This window comes from Pelodiscus sinensis, chromosome 4 (genome assembly GCF_052426305.1).
Source record: "Pelodiscus sinensis isolate ZL-2025 chromosome 4, ASM5242630v1, whole genome shotgun sequence".
Lineage (NCBI taxonomy): Eukaryota > Metazoa > Chordata > Testudines > Trionychidae > Pelodiscus > Pelodiscus sinensis.
The window spans coordinates 14,242,501-14,255,442 of NC_143055.1; the positions used below are offsets into that span (position 1 = coordinate 14,242,501).

The 12,942-nt window shown below is 42.7% G+C and overlaps 1 protein-coding gene across 2 annotated transcripts in view; it reads right to left on the minus strand.

Annotated features, from left to right (window-relative positions):
• Nucleotides 1-274: 274 nt before the first annotated feature.
• ATOH8 (atonal bHLH transcription factor 8) overlaps nt 275-12,942 on the minus strand; it is a 38,161-nt gene continuing 25,493 nt past the window's right edge. For both annotated transcript variants that reach the window (XM_075930933.2, XM_075930934.2), the window contains one exon: nt 275-6,463. In XM_075930933.2, the coding sequence (XP_075787048.1) occupies nt 6,458-6,463 (6 nt within the window). In that variant the 3' untranslated portion in view covers nt 275-6,457. The remainder of the gene's footprint in view (nt 6,464-12,942) is intronic.

Genomic DNA, 12,942 nt, shown 5'->3' on the forward strand with positions numbered 1-12,942 from the left:
CAGTTGGTCCCACCACACCTTGTCCAGGGGCCTGCAGAAGCGGTTGGGCCCCCTGGCTCAAAGAGTTGGGGCGAGGGCAGGGGGTAATTTAACCCAATCTCTGTGCAGCAGTAACAGTTCTGAATGAGGTTTGGAGTTCCGAGTACAAGGACCTTGGCCTGCTCATTACCATGGTAAACACACTAGAGAATTCATGCCAAAGGTTAGAATAGTATTGACTGAGACACACAAAAGAAAAAGAATAAAAAAGAGGCAAAAAGCGTTGAAACTGAAATTGAGTGAGTAGGCAAAACAAACGTAGATAATTTTAATTAAGTCTGTGTTCAGAGAGAGGGAGTATTGGTTAGAAGCTTTTATTGTCAACCAGTCCTCCTTAGCGGGTAAGTTCACTGTTCAATTCTCAGCTATTACTCGCCTACCTTGTCTCTCTCATATCCTGGGACTGACACAACCCTGTGTTCAGTTCTCAGTCAGGAATGATAGTCACTGTCAGGCGTTCGACCAAACAAACAGACACAAAAGGACATGCAGAGAGAGGCTATTAAAAGACCAGGAAATGAAGTTATTGTTGATAGTCTCAGGCGGCAAATCAGTCACAGATGCTTTGGGCTGGCAAGTTGGCTGAGACACCTGTTTCTCTGGCCCCCAGCTGGAAAGAGACATTTTGTTTAGTTGGTCTGGTGAGGTCCTTCTCTTTCGTTAGTCCTTCTCAGACTGAACAGGGCTAGTTGAGCTGCTCCGTTTTCTTGTGCTGGTGCTGTGTGGTCTAGTTGATTTCAGAATCTGAGACGGTCAAGAAAGGAGAAAAATGGCGTAGAAAAGGGGGCAAAATGGGACACATGAGGTTGGGGAAAGATTAAGCCAGATCTTGCATTGTATGAAAGATGAAATTTTCACCTAATTGCATCCCTTTAGGGGCCTCAGCTTAAGAAAACCACCAAACTGCAAGATTCATGATAAAATCACAAGAGTAGGCAAAACAATACTTGCTACCTGGGGTCCCTTTACTCAGTAGAGATTGTCCTCTTTCCTCATGAGTAGTTTTATAGAAGTGTTGAAAGAGGATGCCAGTATTGTTGCAGGAATAGGTCACATCTCAATGAGTTTGTGTTAGAGCATTTAACATGCAGGTACAGTAGCTCTTTCCCTGGACTGCTACTGTCAATCCTTTGCTACTGAACACACAAGCCCTGATTGTTTCACATAGTTTAGGCTCCATTTCACACTCCCTGGAAGCTCATAATATGGAGATACCAGAGACAGTGTAGTCACATTCCTAAGATCTGCTTTCATTGTTCACTATCTCTGAAATCTTCCTGTTTGCTAAAATCATTTAGAAATCACTGAAACCTGAGCGGTACAAGAGGCTAACCAATGCAGATGTTATGTACAATAGGTACAATGTGAACACTAAGGGTATGTCTACACAGCAGAGCAAAAGTCGAATTAAGATATGCAACTTCAGCGACATCAATTGCGTAGCTGAAGTTGAAATAGCTTAATTCAGCTTTTGGCGCTGTCTACACAGCAGAAAGTCAAAGAAAGAACACTCTTCCTTCAACTTTCCTTACCCCTTGTAAAATGAGGGTTACAGGAGTCAGAGTAAGAAGTCCTCCATCTTGAAATTATTTCTAAATAATGACTTGTTGTGTAGACGCTCATTTTGTTATTTTGAAATAACATCAGTTATTCTGAAATAACGCTACTATGTGGATGTAACCTAACAGTGTGGTGCTTTAAGTAGAGATGAGGATTGGTGTTTTTGGCATAGCATACCTTTTCTTTTGCATTATAGCACATATTAACCATCAGGCCAAAATCTATAATAATTTAATTGACTTTAGTAGGGTTAATGTGCTGTAGATTTACGTTGCTGTAACCCAGATCAGAATCTGGCTCCATGAACATAGTAGCTAGTTTTAGTAGTCTAGGTGATCACCATTCTGTGCTACAGTAAATGTATTTTCAAACTAGAAGTTATAACATGTTGATGCTTCTCTTCGTTATGATAGGTCATGGTCAATTACAGCTGAGCTCTGGACAATTGTTCACGTATAAATTAAAAGGAAAGCAGCGTCAAGGAACAAGTTCAACTTCAGGGCACACAAATAAGCAACATGCAGCGTCAGGACCATGGCCTATTCTTTTACATTTACCCTGTAAATCTCAAGGTTTTGTGCATCTGAACCCAATAAATTGAAAATAAGAGCAAGCTGGGGGAGGTTTCTCTCTTGGAATTCAGATACACACTGCTCATGTTTCCACTTTTCCTTACCTTGAGCACATGTATTTATCTGGGCTGTTGCAAAGAAAAGCCCCCTTGCCAATGGAGTATCCTTTCTTATATGCTCTGCAGAGTGCACTGTGCTGTGATGCACGTGTCATCTCTTAGCCCATCTCACTAAGAAAGTGTTACAAATGTGTAATAGCCAGTGGACCATTTATATTAAGAGTTTGTCTTCACTGACCAAAGGTATATTTTTTACAGAGAGATAACCACTGGACAGTTATGGTGCTGCAAAATCCTCAGTGCAGGTAAAGCACCAGTAGCTTTTACCAGGAGGCAGCTAGTTAAGGTCAGCACTATACTCCTGCCTACAGGTGACCTTTCCTAATTTACCTCACAGTAAAAACTCAAGTGCCTTGTCGCCACTGTGTTCTTACAGTGGGGTAGCTAATACACCTTAGCTTTCTCAGTGAAGACATGGTGTAGGGCTATTAGTAGGGCTAACCTTTGCTGGCAGTGGTACTGTAATGCAGTGGTGTTGACCAATACGTATCGTAAGTCCTTAGTTTAGGTAAATTTCTCCCATTGAGACTCCAGAAGTAGAGCTGAGAGAACATCTACAAAATACATTATGGACACTTGAAGACCTGAAATTGCTTTTGCTCTGGCTGTACTCGAGGGCTGTGTCTACACTGGCATGAATTTCCGGAAATGCTTAAAACAGAATAGTTTTCGTTATAAGTATTTCAGGAAAAAGAGTGTCTACATTGGCAGGCTGCTTTTCCGGAAAAGCATCTGTGGCCAATGTAGATGCGCTTTTCCGGAAAAGAGCCCCAATCGTCATTTTCGCAATCGGGGCTTTTTTCCGGAAAAGACTACTGGGCTGTCTACACTGGCCCTTTTCCGGAACAGTGTTCCGGAATAAGGACTTATGCCCAAGCAGGAGCAGAATAGTTTTTCCAGAATAGTGGCTGATTTTGTACAGTAGAGCATCGTTGCTTTTCCGGAAATTCAAGGGCCAGTGTAGACAGCTCGCAGCTTATTCCGGAAAAGCGGCTGATTTTCCGGAATAAGTGGCCCAGTGTAGACACAGCTCTTTAGTATTCACTGTTGGAGAACATTCCTCTGCAGAAGTTGATGGCAGGAACAACCAATGTAATGTGAACAGTAGATAATATTAGAACTAAGAACAAAGCGAGTTTTAGAATGTGTAAATCTGAATCCTGATTCTATGTTCCCCCTAATTCAGAGCACACACAATACCATGTGACCTAGATTTCCAACCAGAATGCAGCGCTGTAGCTCCACTTGCAACTACTGCACACTTGCAGCAAATTGCTCATGCATTAGTTACTGGAAAAGAACTATTAACAGCAATCATTTGGCAGTAATTAATCATTAGTCACTAATGGGCCTTACAAAACTGTGAACTGCTTATGGACACTTTGTCATAGTCCAGATCAGAGAACTCTGTGTTACTCCACCCACATCTAAAATACCATGGACTGACTGTAAGTCTTATTTCCTATCAGTGATACCAAGCTGAATTCTGTGCATTTACCCAATAGGAGAGCAGGTTTACTGCTAATGGACGCAGGGGAATCAGAGTTTGTGGCTGGGCTCTGGAACAAAACTTTCAGCAGCAACCCCAGGTACCAACTTTAGCTCATGTTATGGCGTTCCCTCTTCTCTGCCCCTCAATCTTTCAATTCCTCCTTCCTGGTTTTTCTATCTGTTCCATTAATTCTCCTCTACTGTACCAAATCTCCCAACCCATACATCCTCTTCCCATCTTCCTGGTGCCTCTCAGCAGAGGGTTTTCAAAACTGCAGCAGTTCCCTCCACTGTCCTTTAGTTAGGGCCCTACCAAATTCAGTCAATTTCAGTCATAAGATTTAAAAAATCATAAATTTCATGATTGCAGCTATTTAAATCTGAAATTTCAGAGTATTGTAATTGTAAGGATCCAGACACAAAAAGGAGTTGTGGGTGGGGCACAAGGTTATTGTGCTAGGGGGGGCGGTACTGCTACCCTTACATCTGTGCTGTTACTGGCGGCAGTGCTGCCTTCAAAGCTGGAGAGCCGCGTCTGTCGGTGGGGATTCCAGCTCTGAAAGAAGAGCTGCTGCTCGCAGAACTGTGTCCTCAGTCAGCAGCCACTACTCGGCTCTGAAGGCAGCTGTGCAGAAATAAGGCTGGCATGGCATGGTTTGCTAGTCTTACTTCTGCACTACTGCTGGCGGGCCACTGCCTTCAGAGCTGGGTCCTGGCCAACAGCTGTTGCTCTCCAGCTGCCCAGCTCTGAAGGCAGCATAGAAGTAAGGGAGGCACTACTGTGAACCCCCCTAAAATAACCTTGCAACCTCCTGGAACTCCATTTTGGGTGAGGACACCTAATCTGAGAAGCACTGGTCTCCACTGTGGAATCTTTTACTTATACTACACAGATTTCACAGCGGGAGGACCAAGTTCACAGCCCGTGATGCATTTTTCATAGCTGTGAAGTTGGTAGGGCCGTGCCTATAGTGATTGCTGATAACAGCTCACTGGAGTTTTCTGGGTGGTTGCTCTGTTTCTCTTGTGGGATCACTGCTCTAGAGTGCTGTGCCTCCAAAGCATTGTGCAGGTTGTGGGCGATGCATTTACTCCCTGGAATGGGAAGTATAAACCCAGGGCGCATCAGGCATTTCAAGTGGGAATTCTCCCATGTCCTCACTAGAAACCTGCATTCCAGGGAACAAGCTCTCAAACCAGCGTCCAGTCACAGAGGCTCAGATGCTCTTCGGGGCAGACACCATGCAGTCAACCCTGCCTTCATACACCACCTCCTCAGGGAGTAGTGGAGCAGTGAAAGCCAGGAGAGCTCTTTAAGTTGGCAAGTTCGTGCAGAAAAATAAATGGATGGCAACTGATGAGTTCAGGATTTTGTATTGATATCAGGTCTACAGTTTAGTAGTACAGAGACTGATCTCCCCTCTACACACATGCATAATTCCTGCTGAGGCTGCTAAGAGTTACATGTTCATATAATAAAGAGAAGAGAACGCCCTACCCTACTCAACTCCAGACGTATGCTCACAGGGCCAGACTGAGATCTGTTACACTGGAGTGAATTAAGCACAGGTAAAGCTGATTTACACTAGTGTAACTGAGATCTGAATCAGTTCCCTGAGATATAACCTTTATCCTTGAGTGGAAAGGAAATATGTTAATCTTTCTTTAGAAACCCATATTCTTTTACTCTTGACACTGAATTCTGTCCTCCATCACTAGCAGATGTCTTGCATGTGAACTGCATTACCTATAAAGTTTGCTTACTCCAAGCAAATGGTTCTTAATTTTTTACTTCAATTTGAAGCGAAAAATACAGTATAGGATTCAAATGCCTTTGCATTACGCGGGTTTTTAACTACTTAAAAAAGCCAACCAAAAATGACTTCACAAAACAGAAATAACTATAGGATTGTTTTGCTATCTATCATGCTGCCTATCTGAACTGTCATACTGATTTTTTTTAAATTGCTCTACATGGCACTTTTCATTTTTTCTTTATTTATATTTAAAAAGCATAGATCTGATTTCAGCGCTCACTGTGTGTCACTATTTCTACCCTATGCACATTTTTCCCAGCAGGAGGAAAATCAGGTAATTGCCAAAGAAGTAGAACAATGAATTTGCTGAAAGAGAGCTCAACTTGGGAGCAAGTGTTGGTGTGTCCTAGCTTTTTCCCGCAGTGAATGCTGGTTCCAGGACTGCAAGTTGATAGTTAGGAACAGGAGGAAAAAAGGGGAAACTTGAGAATTCAGATTTGTCACTGATTAAACTGGCCCACTCAACATTACCTAAATGGAATATCTGAATTTTCTTTGGCTCAAAGATTCAACATTTAAGGCAAAACTAGACACAGCGTAGAAGAAGCTCAGTCAAGTCTTTGGCACAACAGCTACAACAACAAAATGACTGTATAGCATGAGTTGAGAGGGTGACATTTCCCTGTTAAGCAAAGGGAAAAGTGCTAAATAAATTGCACATACTCAAAGGTGGCTGGCTTAAAAGAAAAAAAAGCATCTCCATGTTTTCCCCCAGAGATTGAGAAAGTCCCTTTGCCAACTGTTGTCTTGAAAAGGGGTCTTTGCAAAAAGCTGCAGTCTTCATCAGGATCACACAACCTTTGCCAAGAATGGATGGAACTCTGGCTGGAAAGTCTTCTGAATCCTCCCTTCTTGATTATTAGTCCTGGAAAGAAAGGACACATCACAGAGGTAAACATAGTGGTTGGTGACTGGGGGAATTCTTTCCATGACATCAGGTGCTTGTTTGCTAAGGGACCAATCCTGTGTTGATAAAAGTCAATGGCAATGTGTCCTCCCCTTTACTTCAGGGGGCAGGATCAGGCTTTAATTGCTCCGAGAAGGAAAGTTTAGGTGTGCTCAGCAGAACCTGAATGATTTCATGTCCCAAGGATGGAGGCACAGAACGCTAAGAGCCAAATTCGGCTACCGCTTCTTCCAATGAGTGTAACCTTACCCAGCCTGGGGTGTTCCTTTGAAATGTGAATCCCACTGGAATCCACTGAGCGGTCACTCTCGGGGGAAATTCAAAGCTTCATGGGGAGTAGAATCGTGCCTTGAACAGATCCTTGGTCATCAGACGTGGTTCAAGTTTTTCAGGGGACTTTTTATTTTAATGAAAAATGTCCCCCCCCCTTTTTTTAAACCCATAAAAAGTTTCTTTTTTGTTAGATTTTTCACCAAAAAAGTAGACCCCATTTTTGTATATTTTGTTTTCCCCCATCCTCTCTGTCCCTTTTAGTGGCAAAATGGAAAAAAGGAGGAAAATTGGGAGAGAAAAGAACCCCCTCCTCCCAGGAAAATGAAAAATGTTGGGGAAAACGTTTTTTTGAATTTTTATACATTATTTCTCACAGCTTTCTTGATTCCTTTCCACTCGTCAATGCTTCTGCCCCCAAAAGCTCCTTTCCTTCCTCCCCTCAACCCTTTCTTCTCCCTATAATTCTCATTCTCTCTTCCCCAATGAATCCCCAACATCTCTTCTTTTTCCTCCCTGATCACTGTGTTCAGAGTAGCAAGCACCAAAGTCCCATGGTAAAATTCAAAGCTGTCTTGCCATTTGTGTTCTCCTCTTTCACTTGCACAAACATGGTGCTCCCTGTGGCCATGTGTTAAGTGGTTCCCAAAAAGCAAATTTATACTGAAAATGAGAATTTATTTGCAACACAACAAATTGTAGCCACTCAGATACCACAGGGGTAGGTGAGGCATAAGAGCTTGGAAGAACAGAACAGAATAGAGTAGTGTAAGACAGGCATCCTGAAGAATGAGTGAGTATTTTTGGGGAGGGACTGCAGAAAAGGAAAAAGGTGCTGACTCTGGCTGGAATTGCTAAAAGACGTGGTTGTAAATACAGAACTCCTATTTGAAAAGCCTTGTGAATTTTCAAAGACTTCTTAGGACCTGTTTCAAGTTTCAGAAGTTGACCACAGATTTATGAATGAAAGGAACCTAAATGGGATGACCTGAACTTGTGTGATAAAGTGATTTGAGTTACTACATTCAGGTTGGTGTGCTTCATGGCCTTCAGAACTGAAATGTCCCGCTTGCATTTGTTTGGGCATAAATCTGTTAATCATCTGAGTGACAGACCTAGTTTAGGAATTTGCACTCAGCCGTGGAATGCCAGTGCAATGTTTCATTACTGCATCACAATACATAGAACTCAGAAGTGTGGCTTCAGACACAGAGAAATAGTTTAGAAACTAGGGATGTAAAATCCCGTTTAATTCGTTAACTGGTTAAACATGATGTTTAACTGGTTAACTTATTAAAGGGGGAACTGATGGGGGATTGCCTCAACCCATCCCATCCCACCTGTAGGCCTGCCATGGACAGGGATTGCTCTGTCCGGGATGGAGTGCTCCTGTATGTTGTGGGCGCCTGCCATTTAACTGGAATCGGTAAAGATCACCTGTTAATAGTGATCTTAACTGGTTAACCTTTCACAGCTCCATTAGAACCTCAATGCAGAATACCCAAAAAGCATTTCCAAACACATTTTAGTACACACTTTAGTTTTTAATTTGAGACTTTATTAAAATCCTTACCCCCTAATTACTCCGAGGATAAAATTTTACAAAGCACCTAAGTCACTAAGGCTCCTAAATTCCATTTTGAAAAGTGTCTTACGTACTTAAGGGCTGGATGATGGGCCTCTTTAAATGCGTTTAGGCACCCTGGACACTCTCAAAACCACCATTTAGTTGCCACTTACCTCTGTAATCACTTAAGCATCTCTTTATGGGTATGGGCAAAGCCATCTAAGCCCTGATACTGACTCACAGCTAGCTCATCTCAGAGTCCTCCTGCGAGTCAAAGCCCAAGAGGGATTCTCCTACCGTTTGCCCTCCTCCCCCTCCCCCACCTATCTTGCCAGCAGACTGTGATCCCAAAGGAGGTCTCAGAGCACATGTACAGACTCAGGCCTCCCTCAGGTAAGAGACAGTTGCCTGTAGTAGTTCAGGACATTGATTCAGTAAATTTAGGATTCACTGTGTGATTCATCCACCACTGTCAGTGTCAGCTTCTGGCAATCAGAGGTTTAGGGACACCCAGAGCATGAGTTGCATCTCTGGCCATCTTGGCTAATAGCCATTGATGGACTTGTCCTCCATGAACTTATTCAAATCTGTTTTGAATCCTATTATGCTTTTGTCCAGCACATCACACTCAGAAATTGAATTCGGCTTCACATTGCAATGCGTGAGGAATTACTTCCTTATGTTCGTTGTAGACGTACTGTCTATTAATTTCATTGGGTGATCTCTGGTTCTTTTGTTATGGGAAGGGGTAAATAATACCTCCTTGGTCACTTTCTCCACACCTCTCATGATTTTATAGACTTCTACCACATCCCCCCCTTAGTAGTTTTGTTTATATGATGAATAGTCTTGATCTAGTTGATTTCCCCACATACAGAAACTGTTCCATACCTTGACTCATTGTTGTTGCCCTTCTCTGTACTTTTTCCAATTCTAATATAATGTTTTTGAAATGGAGGGCCCAGAACTGCATGCAGTATTCAATGTGTGAGTGTACCACGGATTTATATTGTGGCATTATATTTTCTGTCTTATTTATCCCTTTCCTAATCATTCCTAATTGTGTTAGCTTTTTTGGCTGCCTCTTCATATTGAGCAGATGTTTTCAGAGAACTATCCACAATGACAGCAAGATCTCTTTCTTGAATGGTTTAGACCTCATTGTATAGTTGGGTTTATGTTTTCCGAAGTGCATAACTTTGCATTTATCAACATTGAAATTTTATTTGCCATTTTCTTGCCCACTCAGTTTTGTGAGATTTCTTTATAACTCTTCACACTCAACTTTGGATTTAACTACTTTGAGCTCTGTATCACCTACACATTTTGCCACCTCACAGTTTATGCAGACCATTTATGAATATGTTGAATGATACTGGCCCCAATACAAACCCCTACGGGATACCACTAGCTACCTCTCTCCATTCTGAAAACTGACCATTTTTCCCTCCCTTTGTTTCCTGTCTTTTAACCAGTCACTGATCCATGAGAGGATCTTCCCTCTTAGAACATGATTGCCTACTTTAAGAGATTTTGGTGAAGGATCTTATGTAAAATTTTCTGAAAGTCCAAGCACAGGGCATTGACTGGCTTGCCCTTGTCCACATGTTTCTATGCTTCTTATTCTAACTGATGGATGAGGAACAATTTCCCTTTACAAATGCCATGTTGACTCTCTTCTAACATATTGCTTTTTCCTCCATGTCTCTGATAATTTTGTTCTTTCCTATAGTTTCAACCAATCCACCAGATAGGCTTACTGGCCTATAATTGCCAGGGTTGTCTCTCGAATCTTTTCTTTAAAAATATCCACCAGTCATCTGGTATAAAGGGTGACTTAAGTGATAGGTTAGATACCACAATTAGTAGTTCTGCAATTTCATATCTGAGTTCCTTCAGAACTCTTCAGTGAATACTGTCCAGCCCTGGTGGCTTATTATTGTTTAATTTATCAATTCTTCCGCTCTACTCTGCACTGGTTAGGCCTCAGTTGTAGTACTGTGTCCAGTTCTGGGCACTGCATTTCAAGAAAGATGTGGAGAAATTGGAGACGGTCCAGAGAAGAGCAACAAAAATGATTAAAGGTCTAGAGAACATGACCTATGAAGGAAGGCTGAAAGAACTGGGTTTGTTTAGTTTGGAAAAGAGAAGATTGAGGGGGGACATGATAGCGGTTTTCAGGTATCTAAAAGGGTGTCATAAGGAGGAGGAAGAAAATTTGTTCACCTTGGCCTCTGCGGATAGAACGAGAAGCAATGGGCTTAAACTGTAGCAAGGGAGGTTTAGCTTGGACATTAGGAAAAAGTTCCTAACTCTCAGGGTGGTTAAACACTGGAATAAATTGCCCAAGGAAGTTGTGGAATCTCCATCTGTGGAGATATTTAAGAATAGGTTAGATAAATGTCTATCAGGGATGGTCTAGACAGTACTGGGTCCTGCCATGGGGGCAGGGGACTGGACTCGATGACCTCTCGAGGTCCCTTCCAGTCCTAGTATTCTATAATTCTATGAATTTGTTCCAAAACCACCTCTACAGTCTGGAACAGTTAATCAGATGTGTCACTTAAAAAGAATGGCTGAGGGGTGAGAATTAATGCAAAGAATTAATTTAGCTTGTTTGTAAGGGCCTTGTTTTCCTTGAGTGCTCCCCTTAGTTCCATGATCAGATTCTTGATACCCATACAAATGTCCAGTCCTCTTTTGAATCATGTCAAGTTCTCTGCCTGCATGACTGTCCATGACAGTGACCTGAACTTCACATTGAGCAGAGGTCTTTAATGCGCTCTCAACAGTGATGCCTGCATCTCTCTTGCTTGGATAAAAATAGAACTTACAGAGCTTCCTAGAGCTTTATTATTTAAGAGCGGGGGCTTTCTCTGTTCCTGACCTTGCCAAATCCCTAACCATGTGATATCTGCCTTGAAATAGGCATCAGATACAAAAGATAAAACCTGCAATGCTGGATAAGGAAGCATAACAAGAACCATCACACCTGAAAATGTTTTTGGTGTCACTCAGAATGGTATTTTGGTTCTTGATGAGAAAGAAAGAGGAAGGATTTGAACTCAGTTTTCAAACTTGGGTGCCCAGTTTGGGATCTGAATGCTCACACCAATGTGGAGATGCTTACTTCCTAAACGAGCGCCTTACTTTAGTTGTGGAAGTCTGGACCTGAAGTTATGAATAAATTAGTTTTTGCTGGCAGAGGGACAGGCAGGACAACTTACATTATTTGGAGCAAAAATCACCTCTTATTCTGTGTTTGTCAAACAATCAAGAAATGTTATGACACAATGTAATAAATAAATATTAATAATTATTAATTATAAATTATCACAGCAACTTTTGGTTGCTCAAAGACTACTTCATCCCTTATGGCAGTGGTTCCCAACCTGTGGGTCCATGGACTGCTGCTGGTCCACGATGGTAATGCAGGGGATCCGTGGAAAGTTTAAAATAAGGATCGGGCCCACCTTACCTTTTCTTTACCTTTTCTTTTTCTTTCCTTACTTTTTGTTTCCTTTTCTTCCTCCCCCAGGGTGGGGGGTCTGTGAAATTTTACTAGATTTGAAAAGGGGTCAGTATGCTCGAAAAGGTTGGGAACCACAGCCTTATGGAACGAAAACATAAAACTGGAAAAGGGAAAGAAAAAAAAACCCTGTTACAGGGAAATGAATTGCCTCAGTAATGGACAAGAGAAAAATAGATTCACTTTGAATCCCATGCTGTAACCTGTAACTTCAGACAGACAGCTAGATCTCTTCCATCAATGAAGTGAGTTATCTAGCAATGACCTTTAGAGGAAAAAAAAGAACTAAGTAGGTCCAGTGGTGCAGGAACATTTCTGAGTGGAGGTGCTGACACCCCCACCCTTAACCCTGTCCTGCCTCTCTCAGCTGAGGCTGGGAAAAAAGCCCTGGCGTTGGGGCACCAGCGGGGACGCAAGGCACGGTGGTGACAGCAGAGCCCCCAGCACACGGGGACAGCAGCAGATTCCCCAGAGCACAGGGGGCAGCTGGGTCCCCATGCATGGGGCCAACAGCAGAACCTGCAGCGCACTACGAGGCAGTCAAGACCTTGGCCCTTGTCAAGACTAGAAATCCGGGGTTGCTGCAGTACCCCTCACACACTCCTAGTTCCCACGCCTTTGAGTAGGTCTGGGAGAGTCTTGCTGCCTGGACATCAGAGGTCTGCTTGGAAACAGGCTGGCAAGACTGGCAGGCTCGGATCCTAGTCCACAATCCACAGAAGTTGATGGAAAGACTCCTTGTGGCTTTAGAGGGCTTTGGTTTGCTGACCACTGTGACTTGGTAATCAATGTGGGATGATATCAGCTTCTGCATTCATTTGTTTTGACCCCGCTGTCCTTTATCACCGTGTAATGCACCGTGGAGAGATGTTGTGCAATGCTGCTTTAGTAACAGGAGCTCTCACGGCAGGTCTTTGCTATGAAATCTTTCCTCAGAGGCAGGGAAGGGCCATGTGATATTTATGTGCAAACGAACAGCTTAGCCGAGTGCTGATAAATGAGGTTGCAAATATAAAAGGAAGACATCCTATGGGATTTGACATTGTAGTATCTTTGTATGCTATGCGGGCA